The 24,413-nt window shown below is 54.3% G+C and overlaps 7 protein-coding genes across 7 annotated transcripts; 5 read left to right on the top strand and 2 right to left on the bottom strand.

Annotated features, from left to right (window-relative positions):
* Positions 1-699: 699 nt before the first annotated feature.
* GUITHDRAFT_145868 (hypothetical protein) lies at positions 700-2,977 on the top strand (the record flags this gene model as incomplete). The annotated part of the gene is made up of 8 exons (XM_005823220.1): positions 700-985; positions 1,032-1,108; positions 1,304-1,370; positions 1,956-1,997; positions 2,022-2,506; positions 2,590-2,687; positions 2,738-2,811; positions 2,841-2,977. 8 exons carry the CDS (start codon positions 700-702, stop codon positions 2,975-2,977), a joined length of 1,266 nt encoding a protein of 421 aa, XP_005823277.1.
* A 513-nt stretch (positions 2,978-3,490) lies between these two features.
* On the top strand, positions 3,491-5,287 carry GUITHDRAFT_165788 (hypothetical protein; the record flags this gene model as incomplete). Its single annotated transcript, XM_005823219.1, has 8 exons — positions 3,491-3,665; positions 3,722-3,788; positions 3,841-3,900; positions 3,947-4,031; positions 4,077-4,152; positions 4,204-4,314; positions 4,369-5,209; positions 5,258-5,287. Coding segments are annotated over 8 exons (1,445 nt in total), but the record flags the coding sequence as incomplete, so codon positions are not given.
* Positions 5,288-10,028: 4,741 nt separating this feature from the next.
* On the top strand, positions 10,029-11,043 carry GUITHDRAFT_155278 (hypothetical protein). Its single transcript, XM_005823218.1, has one exon. It carries the CDS (start codon positions 10,072-10,074, stop codon positions 10,525-10,527), a length of 456 nt encoding a protein of 151 aa, XP_005823275.1. The 5' UTR covers positions 10,029-10,071; the 3' UTR covers positions 10,528-11,043.
* A 3-nt stretch (positions 11,044-11,046) lies between these two features.
* Positions 11,047-13,287, bottom strand: GUITHDRAFT_117522 (hypothetical protein; the record flags this gene model as incomplete). Its single annotated transcript, XM_005823217.1, has 1 exon — positions 11,047-13,287. One exon carries the CDS (start codon positions 13,285-13,287, stop codon positions 11,047-11,049), a length of 2,241 nt encoding a protein of 746 aa, XP_005823274.1.
* Positions 13,288-15,080: 1,793 nt separating this feature from the next.
* Positions 15,081-16,504, top strand: GUITHDRAFT_117521 (hypothetical protein; the record flags this gene model as incomplete). Its single annotated transcript, XM_005823216.1, has 8 exons — positions 15,081-15,133; positions 15,189-15,281; positions 15,333-15,675; positions 15,725-15,812; positions 15,868-15,916; positions 15,964-16,059; positions 16,109-16,176; positions 16,230-16,504. 8 exons carry the CDS (start codon positions 15,081-15,083, stop codon positions 16,502-16,504), a joined length of 1,065 nt encoding a protein of 354 aa, XP_005823273.1.
* Positions 16,505-16,730: 226 nt separating this feature from the next.
* Positions 16,731-19,472, bottom strand: GUITHDRAFT_158684 (hypothetical protein; the record flags this gene model as incomplete). The annotated part of the gene is made up of 18 exons (XM_005823215.1): positions 16,731-16,775; positions 16,861-16,926; positions 16,998-17,069; positions 17,115-17,157; positions 17,200-17,240; positions 17,302-17,358; positions 17,406-17,531; positions 17,836-17,928; positions 17,976-18,003; positions 18,132-18,190; positions 18,248-18,317; positions 18,362-18,418; positions 18,464-18,519; positions 18,603-18,633; positions 18,686-18,726; positions 18,769-18,810; positions 18,877-18,939; positions 19,431-19,472. 18 exons carry the CDS (start codon positions 19,470-19,472, stop codon positions 16,731-16,733), a joined length of 1,032 nt encoding a protein of 343 aa, XP_005823272.1.
* A 1,871-nt stretch (positions 19,473-21,343) lies between these two features.
* GUITHDRAFT_97605 (hypothetical protein) lies at positions 21,344-24,308 on the top strand (the record flags this gene model as incomplete). The annotated part of the gene is made up of 13 exons (XM_005823214.1): positions 21,344-21,429; positions 21,479-21,664; positions 21,713-21,782; positions 21,839-21,882; positions 21,936-21,976; positions 22,025-22,065; positions 22,109-22,164; positions 22,209-22,258; positions 22,312-22,358; positions 22,411-22,464; positions 22,514-22,549; positions 22,598-22,657; positions 22,724-24,308. The coding sequence occupies 13 exons, from the start codon at positions 21,347-21,349 to the stop codon at positions 24,254-24,256; spliced, it is 2,301 nt and encodes a 766-aa protein (XP_005823271.1). The 3' UTR covers positions 24,257-24,308.
* Positions 24,309-24,413: the final 105 nt, after the last annotated feature.

Here is a 24,413-nt window from a genome sequence, read left to right as displayed (position 1 = left end):
TCCCATTGAGGCAGGCACAGGAGATGTCGACCGATTGTTCTTATCGCAACATGACCCTTTCATCGCTCTCTCGATCTAACTCGTGAGGTTGTAGTACACGTGACCTCAATCTCTCCCGTTAAATAGATGCTATCAGCGCCTAGCAAACTGAGATGCACTCGGTGGCCTTCATCTTGGTTGTCTACAATGTTCTGTTCTCCATTCGACCTGTATTGCTGCAAGATACCTTCATGCACAGAATTTTGTATGGGGAGTTTGGTATGAAGACTCGGCAAATCTCAGTCGCTGTTCTCCTCACCTGCAATGGGACAGATAGCTGATCTTCAACAAAACCTCTTTGCTCTCAGCGATGTTCGTGGTGACATACCTCTTCCTCATCGTTGACTTCATCAGAGTCAGATCTTACTGCCATCCGATCCATTGCCCTCTTGCTAACTTAGTATTGCTCGTACACTGAGGCTGCCTCGCTAAAGTTTCATATCAATTTCGGAGGACAGCAAAATTATATAGGAAAGTTGAACAAGTAGTCAAGTTGTCAATTTTAGTACGATGAAAGGGTTGAGCGACGAAAGGGAGGAGAGGAGGAGAAGACAAGGAGAGGAGAAGGAGAAGACAAGGAGAAGAGGAGAGGAGAAGGAGAGGAGAAGGAGAGGAGGAGTGGATAGACCATTTTTGTCCTCTAATTTTGTGTCGAACAGCATGTATGACGAAGAACGTAAGGTAAGGGACTGGATGGAGCTTGGCATGGATTCAAACTTCGCATGGAATGCACCCAAAGCTCGTCCGATCCCTACCCAAACACAAAGGGTCTCTGCCAAGGAAACCGTGCTTGTCCACAGCTCAACCAGAAGGAGCAGCAAGAGCACGACGATGTCGTGGTCGAAGTTGGATAGACGACCAGCACAGCCCAACCATTCGGCAAATGCGGAGGAGAATATCACACCCGCACCGATGCAGGGATGGAATCAAGACACGAGAAGGCTGGGTGAGCTTCTTGAGCGTGTAGATGGAGGAGCTAAACAAGTCAGCAGGTGCAAAGGAGTTTCTGAAGATGTCTGCGGATAGCAGGAGAGTTTTCGATCGACAGGATGAGAGGATGGTGCCGCAGGTCAGGAGCGCTGCACAGCGACTGATGACTCATCTTGATATGCCAGAGGCGAGCGGCTGCACAAGTACATAACCTTTCAAAGATGCTAGAAACCGTGGTTGCGCAACGTGACGAGATGGAGAACGAGTTGATCTCCAGCAGAAATCGGTACATGGTCGCATCCTCTGCCCTGCCTCCTCCTGATCTTAACTGTAGATGCGCAATGCTCGAGCATACCCTGCAGGAACAAACGCGCGAGCAGGGGAGATTGAGAGACACTCTGGTAAAGCCGCTCAACAATGTATCATTGCCCTGACGTGCAGAAGGATATTGCAGGAGCAAGGATTCATTCAGCTGAGCTGTTCTTACAAGCAGCAAGGCCGAGAACTTTTGACCTGCTGCACGATGAAGAGGAATTGGAACGAGAGAGGATAATTATTCAGGTTCTCCAGTGTCAACAAATGGCTGCATCGAAAGCTGACTATCTTCTCAAGGGGATTGAAAACTTAGAAGAGACTCTGTCTGATCAGAAACGGAGAAATCAGCTACTGCAGAGCGAAGTAGATTCTTGGATGGAGCGCTGCGCTGAAACGGACATGACTCTGAGCGCTGCGATGGATCAGTTATCAGCTGCTGAATCGCGCGTGATCGTAATTGTTTGCTTTCCTCGTTGGTTCTCAGCCTGAAATTGTATCAGGATCTTGAGCAGCAGCTTCACGTTGAGCAACAACAGATGACATCAAAGAACGAGGAAATTTCAATGTTGCGGCAGGCATTTCACAGGCTGGAAGACAAAATGAAAACGCAATACGAGGAGCAGGAACGCCAATCTACAATGATCGAAGATATGTGCACAATTGTTGATCAGGTGCTACAGACGTCATGAATGCTTTTTTGGCATATGATCAAGGTTGAGATGATTTGCAGATTGCAGGCCATGTCGACTCATCGACCAGTATCGTCACTTGCGTTGCTGATTGCTTCTCTGGGATCGATGAAGAGGCGAGAGAACTGCTGGCAGTGGTCAAGGCGGCCCCTGGCAAGCGCCACGTCAGCACGAGCAGGACCAGGATGTGCCCTGACTCTCTTCGGAGCCTCCGGGAGCTTCTCAGGAATCTGACAGCCCATCAAGAGCAATTGAACGCGATGGGAGTGGAGGAGCTCGACCGAGTCGACAACTCCTTCACTTCTCTGCAAGCGTCTCTGGATGCCCTGCTCGCACGTCAGGACGGGCAGTGTGCCGCTATCGACGAGCTGGAGAGAACTTCAGCCATGAAGGAAGCAGAGGCAGAGATCATGAGAGCATGCGTGCAGCGCCTTGCCTCAGGGATCTTGAGCGACTCGGTCCGGTGTCAGGAGGACGTGTCTGATATGATTCAAAGCATCCGTAGCAGGGAGGGCGAAAACCAGAGCTGGGAGGTAACGCCAATGTGAAGCTCTTGAGATGATTCGCTGACGAGCAGCAGATCACAAGGGTCCTCGTAGGCGACGATGGCGTGCAGGAGCAGGAGCAGGAGCAGGAGCAGGAGCAGGAGCAGGAGCAGGAGCACTCCGATCCTGCCGAGGATTGGACGCCCAAAAGATCCAGCGTCGAAGCACTGTAAGTCCTCCTGCTCCCAAGTTACAGGGTCTTACATGTGCCGCGGGCAGCAAGCAGGACGGGCTCGTGAGGACGCTTTTCCCAGTCGCTCAGTCTCTCTCATCGCCAGAGTCCTACGATATGAGTGAGGAGGACTGGAGAAATCTTCTACAGATGCGGGAGGCGCACTCGGGGAGTCGACGGTCGTCGTCGACATCGGCCCGAGTTTCTCCTTTCGAGGGGACCCTCGTCTGACGCTGCCGCCCGTTCGGAAACGAGCTTACTCACTTACAGTATACGAGCACGAGTAAACTGCATTAGCTAATAATTGTTTTTGCTTTCCGCGTTCGAGAAATTCTTGATCTTCCTTTGACCCACCCCACCCACCTACCCCCGTGAGGATTGTTGACGTCGCCCCAAACTCTATGAGGCAAACTGGGGTAGGGGGTAGTACCCCCTCCTGTCCAGGGACTACCCCTCCAGCTATCTCAATTTCAGCGCCAACATGCCGCTTAATGCAGCTGATATCCCATCGTCCTCCCTCCTCCTTCTCCTTCTCCTTCCTCCTTCCTTTCAGATCTCATCACCATCAACTATATATGCCCTCCTCTCTCCATCTCTGCTCATCTTCTCCCTCTCCTCACGACAACAACCATTTCAAGGCTGTGCCTGTCGACCACCTCTCTTTGCCTGTGTGCTGATATCATCTTTCTCCATCCCCTTTCGCTAGTTTTGATCTCTTGCTCCTCATGATCATTTTTCGACCGATGTGATGCTGTGGTCAAACACATGATTGAAGCTTTCAAATCTCTGATTGAAGTTTCAGATGTCCTCTTTCAGACCGGTGGGAAAGTCTGATCTGCCAGACAATCTCAAATACTCCAAGTGGGATCACATCGAAGTTAGTGATGACGAAGGCGATAGCCATCCGAACATTGATCAGAAGCTCATGGCGCGTCTCAAGAAGGAGAAGCGTGCTCGTGACTACGAGGAGTTCAGGTGATGCGCGCTTGATCGAATCTGAGCAAAGCGAACTGCTGATTTGTTGGGTTCAGGCAGAAGCACCCTGAAGCACCAGACCCTATTCGCGCTGAAGATCTCAAGACGAGCACACAGCGAACGGTGTGCAGACGAAAAGATTCGGAAGCCTGCAGCATGTCTCATTGTCCAACAGGTGGTGAACAGCACGTCAAAGGAGACAGAGAACCAAAAGGAAGCAAAGAAACATAAGGAGGTAGCTGCCTTCCGTCTTTGAGTTTGCTAGCTTACCTTTCGACCAGGCTGGCAACAAGCATTTCTCCAAGGGAGAGTACGCGGAGGCGGAGGACTGCTTCTCTAAAGCGATAGAGCTTGCGGGTCCTGATTGTAGGTCAGAGCTCGAGCTGGTTCGATGACTGAAGATGCAACTAGGCGTGAACGGAGGAATAGACGCCAAGAGGCAGCTCGCTGTGTACTACAATAATCGCGCAGCTGCACGATGGAACATGTACTTCTTGAAGCTATCTCTACAAAAGTTTCATTGACTCTATATTGGCAGCGCTATTGCAAACACTCCCGAAAAGAAGGATGAAAGCAACACAATCATTCTAATGGACAAGGCCGATCAGGCTATCGAAGATTGTACTGCAGCGTTGAAATATGATTTCAGGTGATGAATTTCATTCATGCCCTCAACAACACACTGAACGGATGTCATGCTCAGATATGTCAAGGCCAGACTTTGCAGGGCCAAAATCTATGAAGCCAAGATGGACCTGAAGCTGGCATATGACGACTATAAGCGAGCGATGTCGTACGAGCCGAGCAATACCTTGGCTAAGGAAGGAATCGACAGATTGCAGCCCGAGATAGACCGAATGGAGGAGGAGAAGCTCATCGAGATCACGATCCCAGACGTCATCCCAGAGAACCGCACCATCAAGTATAACATCCCTGGTCATGGCGAGATCGAACTGGAGCTTCCGGAAGATGCCGTCCCTGGTCAGACGATCAAGCTTCAGCTGGAAGAGGAGGGAGAACCTGAACCCGAACCAGAGGATGAGGGAGGGAGCGGCCTCAACCACCATGCCAACATGTATCAGAAGAGTCTTGACGCGTTCCTCAAAGACAGCACGTTCAACAACATCTTCATGGATCGGTGGATGAAGATGTCGGAAGAAAGCCGCATGGCAGTCATCGACAGGACCTTCGATGCCATGGCCCAGCAGACCATCACCAACACCACGGGCTACAAGATGAGCAGGAGCGACTTCTACCTGCTCTGCCCAGAGGTCGCGCCAGAGCGAAGAAGAGATTACGCGAAGAAGCCTGAGAGCTTCATCGAGGCCTGCAAGGTTAGCATCGCAGACACCGACGCCAACGCCAGGAAGTGGCTGGAAGACAACAAGTCAAGTCTTGCAAACACCCAGATTGCCTTTGGGATGCGACTTCAGTTCCAGATAGGAGTGAACACCGACGGGGGAATCGATGTCATGGCGCCGATCCGCCGGCTGTTGGTTGCCGAAACGCTTGTCTGTGTCTTTGAGGCGCTGACAGGAAAGAAGGTGAAGGCTGTTTGACTTGTCTGATTATTGTGGTGACGGAAGTTTCAGGCTGCTGAGTTTGAGCATATGAGGATGTAATTCGAAGAGAGCTACAAGAGAGGGCGTGAGTTCGCTCATCGTCGCCGTCTCTTGATATTCTCGTTTTCACTTTTGAATGAACAAACTTCACTCGTTATCTCCTCCACCCAAATGACATCGGGCAGGTTTGGGTTCCCTCGAGCTAGGAAACCTATTTGGCATAAGAGGGGGTCCCCGGGGGTGGGGCCGGAAGCTTAGTAAGGCAATCGATAAAAATCCAGGCTTGAGCCCCCACCTCAAGACGAGTACCACTTGCATGGTGCCAAGATGGCAATGAAACAGTGCAACAAATGCCAGGCATGGAGGGCGAGGAGAGGAGGAGGCGGATGGGGGAGAGGGAGGAGGAAGAGGGGAGAGGGAGGAGAGGAGGAGGCGGATGGGGGAGAGGGAGGAGGAAGAGGGGAGAGGGAGGAGGAAGAGGGGAGAGGGAGGAGGAGAGGAGGGGAGGAGGGCAGAGGCAGGAAGAGGAGGGGAGGACGTCACCTCTTGAAACTCAGGCTTGTAATGCACAGATCCCTGTAGAGCGAGGAAGTAAAAGCCCACAAGTTTGCGTAAGACCATCTTGCAGCTCCTCCTGCTCCTGCTCCTGCTCCTGCTCCTGCTCCTGCTCCTGCTCCTGCTCCTGCTCCTGCTCCCGCTCCCGCTCCCGCTCCCGCTCCCGCCCCTGCTTCTGTTCCTACTCCTTCTCACAGGACATGCAGACGGTGCCGCTTTCACTAGCTTCTTCATCCCATCGTGCTGACATGTTCGCATCGCCTACCTCTCGACCTCGATCCTCGACATTGTACGGAATGAAAACAGCGAGTAAGTCATCATGAAAGCTCCTCCGACATTTTTCGCTCACAATTGATCAGGGAGTAAGTGGTAGTATTCTTCCTCCACTCGTCTGACTTGTTTCTCTTCATCCGCCGGGACCTCTCCTGCGAACCTCCAGCTGGTGAGAGTGACATGTTATGCAATGACACGTTGAGTCTTGACGTTACCCGCTGGTTCTGCCTTGTCCAACTATGATCAAAGGAAGTAAGTCGAACAATCCTTGTTCTGTCTCTGTCTCTGTCTCTCTGTCTCTCTGTCTCTCTGTCTCTTACTTCTTTCTCTTTACAGATTGTAAGGAAGAATCTCCTTGAGATCTTCACAAACACTGACTTGTTCTCTTACTTGCGATGAACTTCTTCGCTGCATTTCTCTGCTCTCGACGTAGTATGTAAGCAATCACCAAGACCCTCTATAGCTGAATGTGCTGATGCATCTTTTGTGCGCAGCCGGTATGTTCAGCCATGAAGTTTGTCAGGATCTAACGTTTTCATCGGATCGCTGCTGCCTTCGTCTATGGGCTTTTCTTCCTCAATGGAAGATTGTGAGTCTTGCGATGACCTGTGCTCGATCTCATTCTGACACGACTTTCCCCACGATCTCTCATACGATGACACACTGGGATACTCAGCATGTAAGCACATCCTTGCCCTGCGTCTCCCCGCTGATCATTTCTTTATCATGGTTGTTGACGACGATTTCTTTCCATCCAGCTGGTAAGCATTTATCGAATCTCAACAGTTTACGCAAGGGAATTTGACTTGAGTTTGTTGCCTCCTCGTCCATGAACGGCTTTTCCTCAAGTGTTGTGTAAGCTCATCATTGTGACGTTGTGCCCTAACATTGACATTCGATGGCAGAACGTAAGAACCATTCATCTCCAGTTGAGACCGTCCTAACAGACCTGCGACCTTTGCCAGTGCTGCCATTCAAACACGCCATGCCTGCATTGTCGTGGAGAGGAGGAAGAGGTGGTGGAGGAGAGCAGCTTCAGACACACGGATTTTCTCTCTTTTCCCATCCTTGCCGAAGATGGCAGGTCAAGTCCAGCTGGACCGGAGGAAAGTGTAGAGCAAGAGCGTCAGGGCGAGCAGACACGTCAGGATGTAAGCGAGGGCGAAAGAGCGGCGGTGGAGGCGGCTTACGACAACAAACTTTGTGTCTGCACCATCAATCGACTTGTCGAGCTGGCTGAAAGACAATCCTCCTCTACGGGGGGGGGAAGCCTCCTCCATCGGAGCTCCGCACATGAAGTGGATCTGAGAGCGCTTGCTGCCAACTTCAAGGACGAGAAGGTAGTGAGGGGGATCAACATCTACCTTCTCTTCGATCAGTTAAAGCACCTCATGGAGAGTCCCGGTCATGATTCCTTCTTGAATGTCTGCCGGCTGAAATCTGAGTTTGACAAGCTCCGGCATGACCTCAACGACCTCCAGCTGAGTCTCTCCGGACTGACTGCCACGTCCTCGTCGGAGGCGCCAGGGGAGTCAGAGGGAGATGAGGAACGAGGCGGGGCAGTGCTGGACGAGGATGTGAAAGAGGTGTCGAGAGTTCGCGATCAGACTCGAGAGCGCATGCTGGCGGCGTTTGACAGGCTGCCGCGATCCCAGAGCGAGTGCAAAACCTCTTTGGAGGACTTCAGGGCCCTGGTAGAGGAGCTTGCGGAAGCTGCAGACTTCCACTCTGCTCGTCTGGCTGAGAGTCCAGGAGACACGCAGGAGGAGTCAAGCGAGGAGAGGGAGAGAGAGGAGATGAACGAGGAGGCTCTGACGCAGAGGACAATCTTTCTCATGCACCTCGAGGATTTAAACGAGACCATGCGGGGATGGGGCGCGGAGGTGAGTAGGCTGATTCATGAAACCTCCGACAAGAGAAATCAGATTGCAAGGGCGATGGCATCTGATCTGAGCGAGGTTGTCAGAATGCTTAATGGTGACGCTATGGCAGCGGGACGAAGCAGTGAAGAGCTGTCAAGCTCCTTGTCACAGTCCTGCAAGAGTTTGGAGGAAGTCTTCCAGGAGCAAGAGGCTCTCCTCAGCAGCGAGACGATCGTGGACTCGTTTCCCCACCACCTGCTGCATCCAATCTTGCGGTGTGCGAGGGAATGGTTGATACGCTCGCTCGTGCTCGTCGACCAGGTGATCGATCTCTCTCCGCTGGCTCAGGAGGTCTCGAGCATGGAAGGGCTGGAGGACCCAGGTGTTGTGTTCAAGAGGCGGAGGAGGCTGAAGGAGGAGGTGGAGGTCCTGGAAGACGATCTTGACGACCAGAGGCATCTGATCGAGAAGGCGGCGAAACGGAGGTTCCCAGCTGAGGAGGCGAAACAGAAGTTCGCCGAGATCAAGGACGAGCTGGCATGCAAGCTGAGGGCCCTCCGGGACGTCGACGCGCACCTGTGCCGGCTCGTCGCTCATTTCCCGGAGTACAAGAACCACCTGCTGGAGCAGCTGGTGACCTCTCAGCTGGACAGGTCCCTGGGGATCGAAGTCCCGCACGTCGACATGATCGAGAGCTGCTCCAGGATCTCCATGTTCGACATCGTCCGTCACTTGTCAAAGGCTGGTCAGCAGGGCTCCCGCCACTCCGTGTACCTTGTCAAGCAGGGAGGGGCTACCTACGTGCTCAAGGAGTACATCATGTCAGACCGCAGGAGCGAAGTCGCGCACTTCCTGAAAGAAGCTGCCATGCTGCACAAGCTCGAGCATCCCTTCCTCGTCCGGCTCCTGAGCATCTTCATCGAGGACGATCACTCGCACGGGCGGCTGCCGGAGCTGCGGGGGTACATCAAGATGCCCTTCTACGAGGGAGGAACGCTCCTTGAGTGGTGCCAGGGGGTCCGGCCAAGCGAGCAGCAGAAGCATCGGGTGCTGCTGCAGGTCCTGCAAGGCCTCGAGCACCTGCGACAGAACAGCATCGTACACTGCGACATCAAACCGACGAACATCCTGCTGTCTTCCTCCTCCCCCGACGCCCTGCCCTGCATCGCCGACTTCGACGTGTCGAGAAACCAAGAGGAGCGGATCAACGGGATCGTCTGCACAGTCAGCGTCGCCTCGACCATCGACAAGCCGATAGGAGGCACCCTCGCGTACGCGGCGCCGGAGATCGTCGGCTGCTCCTCGTTGGAGGACGCGCGGCGACGAGTGTCGCACAAGTGCGACATGTACTCATACGGGGTTGTGATGCTGCAGTTGCTCACTGACGTCCAGCCGCGACTGGGACAGGAGGAGATGTTGCTGGATGCGATCAGGAGGTTGGAGGACAGTGACGCTTCCCAGCTGATCTCGAGCTTGCTTCATCAGGACAGTGCAGCTCGCCCCTCCTCCGCGCAAGCCCTCGCGCATCCTTACTTCACCAGCTCGATGATCGTCGAGCGAGAGCAGATCGAGGAAGAGCGAAGGCAGATGCAGCGCTTGCACGAGAGGGAGCTGGCGGAGCTGCAAGGAAGGCAGCAGGAGCTGGCAGATCAGCAGGCGAAGTGTGCAGCAGAGAAGAGGAGGAATGAAGCCGAAACTCAGAAGATGCTGGAGAGGAAGCAGGAGCTCGAGCACAAGGGAAGAGAGCTGGACTGTGAGGAGCAGACCATGAAGCGACGCCTTGAGGAGGAGGAGAACAGGTTGAGAGACCAGAAGGAAGCGATCCGCCTGCACGAGCTGGAGCTTCAGAGGAGCGAGCTGAGCCTGCAGCGGAAGCTCAGCACCTGGGAGCAGGAGAAGCAGCAGTTCGAGGAGGAGAAGAAGGACATCAGGAAGGATGCAGTCATCTTCAACCCTCCCCTCTACTGGAAGGTGGCGACCACTGGGACAGTCAGGAGGGGCAGAGTGGACGTGACGAGGGAGTGGAAGGGGAGGATAGAGGAGCTCATGCGCTCCACAGGCTCCGGGGGCTGCCACGTTGTCCGCATCCTCCAGATTGAGAATCGAGACCACTGGGAGTCGTTTGCCCTGCAGAGGAAGCGGATCATTCAGAGCATGATCGAGAGCGGCGTCGCTCGCAAGAGGACGGCAGTACTGACCGACAGGCCCTGGATGGACTCCGAGCTGAAGCGAGACACGGAGAGCAACGAGGTCTTCCTCTTCCATGGCACCAAGGCCCACAGCGTCGACTGCATCATCGATGGAGGGTTGGACGAGCGGGTGGGGAACCTGGGCGGGTCGTTCGGGGCCGGGATCTACTTCGCCGAGAACTCGAGCAAGAGCGCTGGCTTCTGCTCCCCCAACGCCCAGGGCCTCAAGTCCATGTTCCTCGTCCGCGTCGTCCTCGGCGATCCGATCGAGAACGCTCAAGTGCGGAACCATCGACGACCTCCGCCGAACGCTTCCACTGGTCGCCTCTACGACTCAGTCATCGGCAACCCGCAGGCCCGGGAGTTCATCGTGTACGATCGCAACCAGACGTATCTGGAGCTGCTGATCGAGTTCCGTTGAGACTTCAAACGTGAACCCCTTCTAAGTTCACCTGAACTTGAAGCGTCCGAGTCCTTCCGATGCTACTCTGGCACCGCTCAAGTCCCCGGTCACACTGCTCCAGGGGAGGACAGACGAGACGAGACGAGACGAGACGAGACGAGACGAGACGAGACGAGACGAGACGAGACGAGACGAGACGAGACGAGACGAGACGAGACGAGACGAGACGAGACGAGACGAGACGAGACGAGACGAGACGAGACGAGACGAGACGAGACGAGACGAGTGGAGTGGAGACGAGAGGAAATCAGCTGACGCGATGAGCTGGGAGAAATTGAGCGAGCCACTGACATCTCTAAGCTTCAAATATCCCACATCAAGTAACTTGACCGTCTCTCCTCTAGCCCTGCTAGCATCTCGAAGGCACTCGACCTTAGCCGGTTGGCTCCTACTCTTTGCCGTGAGGTACAGGCAAGCACAACAGTGAGCCATGAGATGGGTTTCAGCAACTTCATACAAGCAAGCAAGACCGCTACTTCACTCATCTCCTTGCTCCACTGCCACTTCATGTAGCCCTGCTGCTGCTTCCTCCACTTCCGTGTTCTCAAACTCATTCTCGAAGTCGTAGTTGATGATCAGGTTCCAGGCTGCAGGATGAGTGTTGTGCTGCCAGCGCTCGCATCTCTCTCTCAGATTGACCCAGTCATTTGGATACCTTTGCTGACTTCTCCTCTCCCTGTACTCTTCTAGCAGCAGCCGAAGTACTGGGAAGCCTTGCTGCACGTTGCGATCATAGATCTGCGCATAGTTGATGCTGGTCGACTCTTGGTGTGCTCGTTGTACGAAGATGTCGGCTCCCAACTTGATCAGCATACCAACCATGTTGACGTCATTCCTGTACACGGCATAGACCAGCGGCGTCATGCTGTCGATGTTCGCCACCGCTGCGTTCCTCCTCCCATCGAAGCGCATGTTTAGAGTGAAGTCCCCTTCTCCTGTCGTCAGGAACCTCCGCACTTGTTCCACGTCGCCGGTCTGCAGGGCAGAGGCCGGCGTGTGAGCTGAGCCCAAGCTGAGAAGCAGCTGGACTGTGTCTGTGAGCAGCAACTTTGCGGCGATCTCGATGAGGCGGCAGCCGACGAACCTGAGGTCGTCCGAGTCGACCCTGGAGTCGACTGAGAGGGGATGCGGGCCTCGCTGGTTTCTTCTCGAGACGTTTCTGGGACACGTGGCAACGAGCAAGTGAGCGCTCTCTTGGCAGACCCTCTCCGCCAGCTGCTCTCGAGCTGTCGCGCTGCCGGACAAGACCGTCAGCATGAACGCGTCCAGCTCTATCTCTGCAGCTTGGTAGTATGGGAGGAGGACGTCTACTACGTCAAACCTGCGGTACAGAGCGGCGGCGATGATGGGGAGGACAAGGAAGCCGTTTCCATCATTGAGACGCGGCGAGTTGAGGATCTTGTCCACTCGCAAGCGCTGGTGGAGGAGGCTCGGATCCTCTCGGAGCAGCTGCTCTATCCGATCGATCTCGCCGCACTGCATCGCCTCGTCCCAGCCCGGCTGCAACGGCACAAACGCCTCTATCATGCCCTCGAAGCCATCGGGGGCAGCCAAGTCGTCTGCCCTCCTTTCGGGCGCAGGATCTTTGACGAGCTCGGTGTCGGTGGTACCTTGAAGGTGCCTGACGTCTCCTCGCCAAATCTCCCTCTTGGGGCGATAGATCGTTCGGCCATGCTCCTGCGCAACTTTGCCCATCATCAGGCGGAGCACAAGCGCTGAAGGCTGACCCGTGGAGTCAAGTCTCAACAGGCCTCGTCCGACTCCAATGCGTCTGAACACCGAATGCTCCTCGTCGTCATGGTCGTTGGAGTGGAGGCAGACGACATGAAAGGAGGTGTTGTTGCCCAGCTGTAACTTGTTGAGAGGTAGGATGGTGTACTTGTACACCGCGTCGTTGTATCTCGCGTCTCTGTACGTCCAGCGACCGGCGACCTCTGGCAGGCAAGAGGCCGTTTCTTGCATCAGCTGCACCAGGCGACCGAACCCAGCATACGGGTGGAGGAAATCGACCTCCGGGCCAAACTTCACCCACGAATGCTCAGCCTGCTCAGAGTGAAGTCTTCTCTGTACAGCCAGGTCGTTGTGCTGTCTGCCTCCTATCGAGAGGCTAATCGCAGGGTATCCTGCTCGTTGATCATGGTCGTTGGTTGTCGCCTGAGACATTTGATCGGCAAGCCTACTGAGCAGATCATTGTCTTGTCGCTTGACCGGGCCCACGTCATCAACCACGGCTCGTCTCTCTTCTCGATCGAGGATCCTCTCCAGCCTCAGCTTCTCTCTCCGAGCTCTGGGAGGCGCCTGCCGCTCAAGCCCGATGACAATGACGTCGTAGTAGCTCTCCTCATGCGACGCAAAAAGTCTGTGCAGGCCGAACCCTATCTCTGCTCTTGTGCCTGAGATGTCCAAGACGCCAGCAAACATGATCTTGTCCTTGTCCTGCACAAACGCGTAGGCCGTGTCGGCTGTCAGCCCGTCGGCTCCACCGGCAGCTCGTATGAGGGGCCAGAGGCTTTTCAGCTCGTTGCGCCACGCAGTGATGAACCGCGTGCCGCTCGTGACGACCGTGATGTGATCTGAGACGTACAGGACCGCAGGTGGGAAGTCTCGCCGCCACCCTCGACGGACAGTCTCGCGGATGAGGTCGAAGTTGATGTCTCGTTCCTGCATGCGTCGGATGGCATGATGGGTGAGCTGCTGCTGCAGCATGTCCGTTGACATGTTAGAGATGGCTATTTGCCTTGGTTCTGTCCTTCCGTCTTCCATGCTCTTGAAGCGCCTGCTCTCGTCTTTGTGAGTGCCAAGGGAAACAAACAAATCACTTTGTTTTCTAAGGAAGACTACAACTACATCTCATTCTTTGCTCAATCGTATCTCAATTCCGCAGTCCCTTATGTTTTGTTGATGCCTATCTCCCCAAGGTTTTCTGCTTCCTAGCGCTTTTCCTTAAATAGCCTGCCCTCTTTACCCCCTCAACAAAAAATTGCTGACATCAACCCAGAATCCCTCCTCACTTCCGCAATAGGTGCCACCCTTGCCAGCTTGTTTGCCAACCTGCTCATCCTTCCCTCCCGTCTCACTGCCCTACTTTAACTTGCTTTCTACCTCCTCCTCTCTCCCTTCCTCCCTCCGAGCCCCCTCCCCCTCCTCCCCTCCCCGGATTCATGCTGGCGCGGCCGCGCTGTTCCACACTTCCCAGCTACCGAGGCACCTGCTACAGTACGCCGTAACTACAGGTACATTGTAGCGAGAGCGTTACATAACTACAGGTACATGGTAGCGAGGGCATTACATATGTAATGCCATCGGTAGAGGGTAAGTTAGCGCTCTTGTACCCTCACACGTTTCTTTTGTTATTAAACTGTGTGTACTCTAATACAACAGTACTGCAAACAGTACCGTACGTACTACGGTAAGTGAGACCGCCCGGCCTCCGATTCCGAACATACTACTACAATCTACTACTACAGTCTTATCTTTATCATGATGTCACGGCAGTAGATTCAGTGGCCCGTGACTCGCCTCGGCCTCCGAGTGAGGCGGCGAGCCGCTCAGTCATCCACTGAGCCGACTGAGCGGCGAGTCGGCGTGAACCTGTTTCAGCGACGACTGTCAAGCTCAGATGAACGCAGACGAGTGAACGCCGGGCCCAGTGGAAATCAAGTTCAGGGGCCTCAGTTAAAACCCGGGCCGGCCTGCCAACTTTGTCCGTCTGATTCTAAGTTTGAATGTTTCGAAGTTTCAACGTGCAAAGTTTCGAACTTTGGTTTCTTTTGATTACAGAAGATCCCTACCCCTTCTTGAAGTACCCTGTTTCTTCAATATAAAAGTAGGGGTATTTGAATGATCTTGTTGTACCCCTACCCCCTCTTTTGTCCGCCTGTTGGAGAGAGGGGGTGAGTAACGGATTGCAACCGCCGTGACGCTTCAGTGCAGAAGCTCCTCCTTCCCGCCCCTGATCCCTTAACCCCCCCCCCCCCCCTCTTCTCCTCCTCCTCCTTTCGTGCGCTCCTCCTCCTCCTCCTCCTCCTCCTCCTCCTCCTCCTCTCTCCTCGCTGTTCCTTAGTCTCCTTGTCCTCTCGTTTCTCCTCATCCCCCGACCTTGTGGGCTCTTTTCTCCTGCTCGATCATTACCTCCCATCCCTGACTGCAATGACCAGCGTTGTGTTTCGGATTGCCTGATACGCTTGAGGTCGTCGGGGGAATGGCACGGAGTGTTCATCTAATCATTGTAACCAGATACAACCAGCAGGCCTGACCTCCCTTGTTAAGATCTAGCTCTTCTCTCACTTCTAACCCCGACACTTCCATCGGGCAGACTAGGACTTGTACATTCTTTCGTCGAGCGGCAGCTTGGCAGAAATAATGCGATCAGATCGCACTTCTACTTACCAAAATTTCTCTTACTTTGGTTTTCTTTCATCTTTTGGGGGGGATAAGGATGGTACCACTGGTGCCAACCGACCGCAGCTCTGCCGGAGCTTGGACTTGAGTCGGCTAAGCGCGATAGTACCATGGACGTTACCATCAGTTGCCTCGGAGCTTCTTGCACTGAGAGGGAAGGGAGGTTTCAGATTACGTCGCAGTGTGCTGGCTCTGGTTGTTGTCTGCTCTCTGATCAGCCCTGCCGCCGCCGCCGTTTACGATGCAAACAAGGCGGATGTGATCGGGTACGATCCGAAGCTTTGTCCGGACGGCAAGAATTACTGCTCAATGTAAGGACTGTTTCGTGCTGACGTTTGAAGTCTCATGATTGTTTCCTGCAGGTGTCAGAACATCTCGGAGCTCTGGAACAGCAACAGCGCTGATCCCTCCTGGATTACCTTCAGCCAGATCTTTAACGCAACGGGGGCGCCTACTGATATCTACCCGAACAATGGCGCGCCGATTGTGAGCGTGCGGGGACAAGTGTTTCCGGGGAATCAATACCACTACTTCGAATTCCTCGTGCAGAATGGCGATGCCTATGCAGGAACGGATGCAAGGAGGGATAATATTTTCCTCACTTTAGTATCGCCGCAGTCCATTCCTGTTGCCAAGGGTCAGGTGTCAACTGTGTCGAGCGTAGACAGTGCAAAGCTTCCTGCCTACGATTTTTATGTGGGGCAGGTCAGCGTGTCTGTTGGAGTGAGCTTGGAAACTGATAAGGGCTGTGCAGGGTTGCATTCCACAAGAGGGGTCATGGAACAATCAAGGTTATGGTAACATCAATGCAAATGAGAAAGTGAAGAGCATCAACGTGAATGGTGAGATATTTGCATGCAAGGTGTGGAGGTAGGGGAGTCCTTACGGGCTGTTCAGTTACACAAGACGGGAGATACTTCATCGCACTTCAATCGCGCAAGGAGAGGTACTCGGACTGCTGCTGAAAATCAACTTGGTTGACTGGTGCTGCAGATACTCCGTTGCCGCTTTTGATTTCACGATGAAACTGTCAAGAGGGTCGATGGTAGCGAGAAACAAGAACACTCGTTGTACCCAACTGGTGTACAGGTGTACTCGTCTGTGCTGTATCACCGCCAGTGTTGACCTTGACTCTCAGATACCCCGACGAGATTCGTAGGATGACTGACGAATTCCGCCAATCAGGGACAGTGGGGACAACGTCAGGTGAGCTGAGGCTGATCGACCTTCCTGTTCTCCTCACGCCCCTCCTCTCATAGGAAGTGCGATCCCTTACTGTGGAGCGACTCCGGCCGACAAGAAGTTCAACATCATCTACAAGCAGCCACCCAAGTCGAATGCTCTCACCAACAGGCAGATCTCTATCATCGTGGGTGGAGCAGGAGGTGGGATTGTGCTGGGAGCTCTGGCGTCAGGGTTGTGCCTCTTTGTGAGATACAAGAGAACGACGAAGCGCATGGCCAAGTTCTCATCCTTGTCAAGGGGTCTGCCGGAAGCGTTGCTGGATGGGGAAGGACAGGAGGTTGCTGTTTAATCTCAGAGCTCAAGAGTGTATCGTTGTGCTATGCTACGGGAAGCGAGATATGTAAACAATACAAGTAGACCACTCGTTGCCCTCGTCCTCGTCCTCCTTCTCCTCCTGCTCTCCGTTTCTCATCCTTCTGCCTGTGCGTCTGCTGCGCTCTTTTCGCTGCTCCGATGTTTGGGGACCCACCTGGAGAGCCTCAGTCGTACCCCTCCATTCCTCCCATCACTCGCGCTTACTTGAGGTCTGGGGGAGCCGGTCCGAGGAACATCTCGGAGAGCTGACGGAACAAGTTAGTGGACTCCTCCTCCTTCTCCTGCCCCTGCTCCTTCTCCTTCTCTCTCTTTCACTCCACACTGCTTCACCTTGATCCAGTCGTCAGCTTGCGTGCTTGCGAGTTTCGTTTCTAGCTCGTCGCGCCCTGTGAATCCCTGGAGCACGACAGGGTGAGGGCGAGCAGACGCGTTGAGTGGAGCAGGAGGAGGCACAAGGGATGGCATACAGGGTTGCGATGGTTGATCACTGGCGGCAGGATCTCCAGGAGACCCACAGGGATGTAGCGGCAGTGCCAGGCCTGTCAGCTACTCATCCCCTCCTACTATCTCCAGCTCTTCGCCACCTGCCACTCCAGGAAGAAGGACCTCGTCTTCTCCACTCCCACACTGCCTGAGTATGAGGAGCAGGGCAAGGTCAGAGAGCAGCACCTGTCGCTTCCCCAGTGGTCGAGGCCGAAGCGAACGAAGTCCTGGGAGGAGGTGAGGCGAGGAAGAAGTAGGAGGAGGGCGGAGTGGGAGCGGGTCACTTGCCTTCATCATCTCGAGCCGCTCGCTGCTTCTGATGTCCCAATACTTGCGCTCCTTGACCTGAAGGGGATGGGAATGAGCGCGATGGCCGCCATCCTCCCTCTTACCTCCTTGAAGATCCAAGGCTTGATGAGCGCTCCTCGTCCTATCATGCAGGTCTGAACCTTCCCGCCCTGCAGATGCTGCTCGTAGTCCTCCCAGGAAAGCACGTCTCCGTTGCCGATCACTGGTCGCTCCCGTCAGCAAGGCAGCGGCTGGAAGGCGAGACTGACCGGGGATGCCGCAGGATTGACCGATGGTAGCGCACTGGTAGGCTGAATGTGAGGAGGTAGAAAGAAAGAGGGAGAGATGAAATGAGGAAAAGAGGGCAAGAAACGATGAGGGGAGAAGTGGCTGAAGGAAGAAAATGCGGATCTTGACACTTGCTCCAATGTACAAGTCGGAGCAGCTATAGATTCGAGGGAGGAGACGAAGAAAAGGAAGAGAAGGGGAGCAAGAGGAGGATGGGGAGGAGAGCTGGTAGAACAAAGGTCAAACCTCTTCTATGTATTCCCAATTTGCAAGACGGGAATATCGCTGCTGGCGGCTCCTTCCATGAATGGTGACTGCAGATGCGCCCCAGTCGGCGAGCTGAAGGAGGATGAGGAGGGGAAGGGAGAGCATCGTAATCGTCTCACTCGTGGGACGAGGAGATGCGCGTTCCTCCTACTCAGACTCTCAGTCTCACTCCTCCTGCCTCTGCCCCTTCCCAAGCTCCTCCTCCTCGAACCTCCTAACTTTCCTGCTCCTCTATCCGCCCCCTCTCCCTGCTCCTCTCTCCCCTTGACAACGACCTGCTGGGGTCTTCGTGCTGCCCGACACGAATCTTCACCGTCATGGGGAGAGAAGTCGTCTGCGCAGAGAGGAGTATCACAAGCATCAGGTTGCTGCAGCTGGCGGACTGACGCACCCTGGAAGCGATGGTGACGATCTCTTGCAGCCGCTGCGGCTTCTCCAACAGCTCAGCACCCATCCCCTTCCTGTCGCAGTTCTCAGCTCGTTCATCAGAATCCTTGGGCGGCACCCGCAGATCCCGTCGAGAGGACAGCCGCAGTTCAGGTCGAAGAAGTCGGCTGAGCACCTGCCAGATATTCATTCCGTGCTCCTCCCCCCCCCTCCTCCTTACTCTCTCTCAAAGAGCTCTGCACACTTGGCAACCACGTCCGGCCATCCTCCCGCGATCTTAAAGAGAGGAGCAAGGTGAGGGAGGGAAGATTATTTTGAGAGGGTGCAGTGAGCTGATAACTCAAGAGAGTTTTTCTCACCTGGATGCCAAAGACGTCTTCGCTGACGTGCCTGAGGATTGGTGGCAAGTCAGCTTTCCTGGCAAGACAACAGGAGCTCTGACCTTCTGAACAAGGCCCACTCCCCCCCGTTGCCCTCAACAATCTGAACATCTCATCATATCACGATCTCCCTACTCATAACTACCTTGGATGCTAACGCCATCTCCCCGACCGTGATGTCGCATCCCTTTGACAGGCAGGAAATTCCAATCAGCGAAAGGGATGGAGGGAAGTCGCGGAGAGGAGGAGATGCCTGGAGCTTGCAGAGGCGACGGAAGGGAAGGTTGCCGACGGTGGTGAGAGGAGCGAGGATCGTCTGAAGGGGCGCGGGAGGCTGAGGCCCTGAACAAGTATACATAGAAGGGACCTTTCGATCGAACACAATCTTCTTCTTCTCCTCAGCCCTGAGTCGACTGCCGAGACTGTAACCTTGTGTTTCTAGTTAGAGACAGGTCAGACTACCGAAAGGTTCAACCGTCTGGCTCTCTATCTTCATCCTTCTTGTCCTTCTTCCCTTTCATCGCATTCTTGTAAGCATCATGCTGCAGAAGTGGGTCAGCACAAACTTCTATCGCTGAACTCTCTACCTCTTGTTTCCATCTCTTCCAATCATATTTTCCTCTGTCAGTCACTTCCCGCAACTTAGCCTTTGTAGCATTCATGTCAGAAAGATGAGAACACAGAAGTCATCATCCGAGAACAACTTGTAGATCATTTGAAAAACAATGCATCGAAGTCATCATACGAGAACAATTCAGTGTTCTGTTTCATCCTCTACCACATGATACATCTCATTGTCACCAGTACCTGAAGGTCTCTTGGCAACATATTCTTCTCGTAATCTTCCATGTTCAAGATGTCTACTTCAGCCCCTTCAGGCTTGCTCCTGATGTATTCAACCCATCGCTCTCTGATTTCTTCCTCAGAAAAAGACGGCACACCGTTCTAACTACCTGCATCCCTTGAATCGACAGCAGAGTCCACAATTACACAACTTCCCCTGCCGCTGGATCAGCCGCAGCGAGTCATGCACATCGGACGAACTTCCGGTATGCCAGCATGCAACTCTTGAGGCAGCTCATGGAGCTTGTTGCATTCCTCAAGAAATTTCTGTGATTGCTGCATGAGAAAGAAGATGAAATGACCAGTAAACACAGAGTTACTTCAACGTCGTGCGAGAACTTGCAAGAGGTGCCGAATGGACACTGACGAGAGGTCGTCGTAAGCGTGTGGAGAGGGTCAGAGTCTCGTACCTCGGCTCCTAAAGAGATCTTCTTGCAAAGATGAGGGAGAATGCTCATCACCTGGGCGTTGAGTCACATTGAGATCACTTCAAGTAGGACCAAGCCTCTCTACCTTCTGGTTGAGCCCTGACTTCTGATCGCCCCTGTTCTTGTTCTGTCCCTTTCCTTGCTTCTGTCTCTTGCTCTGACGTTCAGCTTCCTTCCTTGCCTTCCTGTAGAATGTCTCACTCCTCCTCCTCTCTCTCGCACCATTCATCTTGACCTCGCCGCAACAACCTCTTCCCTGCTAACTGGAGCTCCCAGTCAGACATATCCATGGAGGCTCACCAGCGACAGACCTTCAGGGGTCGTGGAGTTTCCTTCACTAGCATCAACGTTCTTCTCTGATTCTGAGAGGAAGCAACCAGCAAGAGGTCAACCTCCTTCGTCTTAACGGCAGAGGCATCAGACCTTGCGGCTTCCTGGGGATCTTGTGCTCTCGTCTAAAGTGCACCTTCACGTCAGTCGCACGTCGAGCAAAAGACATACTAGACCTGATAGGAGCTAGAAACCTTTCCACGTCCTTTCGCGCCTCCTGCCATCAGGTCAGGGCCGTCAAGCAGGAGCCAAGTTGCTCTACTTCTTGACGATCTAGCAGTTGGCCCTGCTGCTCCTCCTCTGCCTTGATCAGCTTCCTGTCATCACCAGCAGCCCCATCCTCTGACGCTCCATCGTTCTTGCCCCCTCCCATCTCTGCCTTCTGTCCCGCCTCCTCTCCCTCTGTTCGCTTCCTCTTAGCGCTTTCTGCCGATCCGTCCATTGCCGACATGTTTCCTGGTGCCACATCCCCGCTCAGTCCGGGCCCGGAGGATGCCGAACGTCGTGAGGGCCGGGTGTCACTGAACGATCCGGCGGTCACGCTTTGAGTAATTTTAGCGCCTCGCATGATCGTAGTCAAATTTGAAGGTCTTTAGTCAAGATTCAGGGACACGGCCCCCGGTGTAGAAATTATGAAAATATTCATTTTCGACTTTTAAAAAACATTTATTTTCTGGATCGATGCATGATTCCTGGGAAACTAAATTATTTTTGATTTACAAGTATTGTAGAAGGGGAGGGATGGGGGAGGCGAAGGGATCGGGGTGCATCTGAAACCACAACAAAGCGCGAGGAGGAGGGAAGCGAAGGAGACCGAGAGAGACAGGAGAGGGACAGGAGAGGGACAGCAGAGGGACAGCACAGGGACAGCACAGAGATGGGTCAGGGACAGCAGAGGATAGGTGCTGAACGTGTTGAGGTAGGAGACGGAGGAGACGGGGTGTGGAGGGTTGAGAAGAAAACGGGGAAGAAGAAGGTTTAGGCGATTTAGAAGGGTTGTTAACGTGCGATGAGAAGAGAAAGGTTAATTATGCCTTAGATGCTCTAGTCGTCAGTTGGATTGAGCTACGTCATACAGCATTACACGTTGTTAGATATCAGACTTATCAAGGCCGTTGCAGGATGATTGGTCTCAAGAAAACAATCAGATTGGCCAAGACCGCCAGGTCGACACTGTCCTGTGGGATGCTGTCTCTGGCCTCAAGGTTACCTTCTAGTCCGTTTGACCTGCGGAGATCTCATGAGAACGTGAAGGAACCATGGCCGTGCTCACCTGGTCCACGTGGACGCAGCGCGTTTCTTGGCGTCTGTCGCCAAGGGAGGGTTGAAAGTAGACGAGCAGCTGGTGGACTTTGTCAAGGAGATCTGTCCCGGTACAGGAATTGAGTCCGAATCCTTCTGGTCCTCCTTCGGGAAGATGGTGAGGGAAAACCACAGCAGGCAAGTTTCTTCACTTTGATCGCCATGGGTGTGATGAGCCAGCGGCAGGAACAAGGAGCTGTTAGATAAGCGCAGTGCAATCCAAAGCAAGATCGACGAATTTCATGAAGGCCGTTCGGTGATACGATGATGGGGCATGTCTCATGGTGTGAGCGCTGATTGGTGGTTGCGCAGCCGATAGAGTTCGAAAGGTACAAGAAGTTCCTGGTTGACATCGGGTGAGGCTCCGAAGTGAACGTTGTCATTGCTTGTTCGTCACCATGTGCAACAGATACTTGGTTCCCGAGAAAGAGCCCTTCTCCATATCAACAGGTCCCCAGGGTTCCTCGAGCTTGTAAAGGATCCTCACATGCTCAGCAGACTGCGTCGATCCTGAGATTGCTCTTGTCGCCGGCCCTCAGGTACTGATGACGTGGCTGCTTCCTCTGACTCACCTTCCCCCAGCTTGTCTGTCCTGTCGACAACCCTCGATTCATCCTCAACGCTGCGAACGCTCGCTGGTCGGCGACGGCTGCTCCATCAGTGACCTGACGCTATGAGGTAGGGGATCGCTTCTTGACGCCTTCTACGGCACCGATGTCATCCCTGAGGACGGTGAGCACCTTGTGGTTGGTCGATGGCGCGATGACGTCTCTGTCGGAGCACAGGTGGCGCTCACAGGGGGAGGGAGTACAACCCGACGAGAGGGAAGAAGGCAAGAGAATCCTGGGAAGGGAGCGATGCGTGTGGTGAAGCGGAGACCGCAGGTGTTTGAAGAAGTTTTCCGCTGGATGGACGATATTTTCCCGCTCGCAGTCGCTGTCAGTCCTTGTCTCTTCTGCTAGATAAGTCCGCTGATGTCTTCTCTAGAAATACTCCCAGGTGGAGAAATTTTCCATCTCAGAGGTGGGAGATAGCCGCTGCGGCACGCATTCTCTGACTGGGGGCTGGCAGGGCAAGTTGACAGTAACGTACGATAACGGGAAGCAGGACACTCTGAGAAATGGGAAGCAGGTAAATGCTTCCAGCCTCCTGTACATAGTAATTGACAACCTTGTGAACTGAAGCGTGTCCTCGCAGTTTGCGGGTTTCCTTAAGGACGGGGACGAGCTGAGAAGCGTGCTGCTGCGCAACAACGGGCTGCACTTTGAGATCGTCATCGACCACAAGAGCAGCATCGGCAAGTCCAACATCGCCGGCATCAAGGACGTCGTCGTGGAGTCAGCCCTGACCGCCATCGCGGACTGCGAGGACTCGGTGGCGGCCGTGGACGCGGAGGACAAGGTGCAGGTGTACCGGACATGGGCGGGGCTGATGAAGCGAAGCTTGAGTGTTGAGATGCAGAAGGGCTCGAGAATGATCACCCGGCGAATGAACACCGACAGGGTCTGGTCGACTCCAGCTGGAAAGGAGCTGCGGCTGCCGGGGACTACTGTACTCCTCGTGCGAAACGTCGGGATGCACCTGTACACGGATGCTGTGACGCTCGAGGACGGGAGTGAGATTCCTGAGCACATGCTCGACCTGGCCGTCACCAGCCTGGCTGCCTTGCATGACCTCCGAAGCAGCGGAGAGACGAAGAACTCGCGGACGGGGAGTGTGTACATCGTGCGGCCCAAGATGCACGGGCCGGAGGAGGTGGAGTTTGTGAACAAGCTCTTCAACACAACGGAGGACTTCCTGGGTCTGAGGAGGAACACGCTGAAGATGGGGATGATGGATGAGGAGAGGAGAATGACCGTCAACCTCTACGAGGCGATCAGAGCAGCAAAGGAGAGGATTGTCTTCATCAATACCGGGTTTCTTGACCGTACAGGGGACGAGATTCATACGAGCTTTCGCGCTGGTCCCTTCTACCCCAAGGCAGAGCTGAAGCAGCAGCCCTGGCTCAAGGCCTACGAGGACTGGAACGTAGACTGCGGCATGCTGGCGAAACTTCCAGGGAAAGCTCAGATCGGGAAGGGGATGTGGGCTGCTCCGGACAACATGCGGCAGATGCTCAAGGAGAAGATCGGGCATCCGATGGCAGGAGCCAACTGTGCCTGGGTGCCCAACCCTACGGCTGCCTCCCTCCACGCCCTGCACTACCACAAGTGCTCCGTGCAGCAAGTGCAGAACGAGAACATAGCTGGTCGCCCTCGCGCTAACCTTGATCACATCCTGCAGGTGCCGCTGCTGAAGCGGAAGCTCAACGCGGACGAAGTGAAGAAGGAGCTGAACAACAACTGCCAGAGCATCCTCGGCTACGTCGTGCGGTGGGTGGGCCAGGGCGTCGGGTGCTCCAAGGTCCCCGACATCAACGACACACAGCTCATGGAGGACCGAGCGACGTTGAGAATCTCAGCCCAGCTGATCGCCAACTGGCTGTATCACAACATTGTCTCCAAGGACCAAGTGCTCTCAGCTCTCAAGGAGATGGCGGCGGTGGTTGATCGTCAGAACCAGCATGACGCTGCCTACACGCCCATGGTCGGCAACTTCGAAGGACTAGAGTTCCAGGCAGCCGTCAAGCTCATTCTTGACGGGAAGGATATCGCCAACGGCTACACAGAAGGCACCCTTGTGCAGTTCAGAAGGGACTACAAGAGGGGGCAGAGAGGTAGTCGCAAGTGAAGGGAGTTTCACCCGGTGATGATGTGTTAGTAAGTAAAGAACTTGACCTTGTGACGATGTGTTAGTAAAGCACTTGACCTGGTGACGATGTGACGATGAGCACTGACGAGAGAGATCATATCAGATCCGGGATGTTGTGTAAGTGTAGTTCCACGAC

This window comes from Guillardia theta, assembly GCF_000315625.1.
Source record: "Guillardia theta CCMP2712 unplaced genomic scaffold GUITHscaffold_112, whole genome shotgun sequence".
Lineage (NCBI taxonomy): Eukaryota > Cryptophyceae > Pyrenomonadales > Geminigeraceae > Guillardia > Guillardia theta.
Note: the sequence above shows the minus strand (reverse complement) of the source record. Positions and strands in the feature narration are given on the sequence as shown.

Coding starts and splice junctions, on each gene's coding strand:
- GUITHDRAFT_155278 (XM_005823218.1), top strand. CDS start 10,072: ATGATCGAGAGCGGCGTCGCTCGCAAGAGGACGGCAGTACTGACCGAC.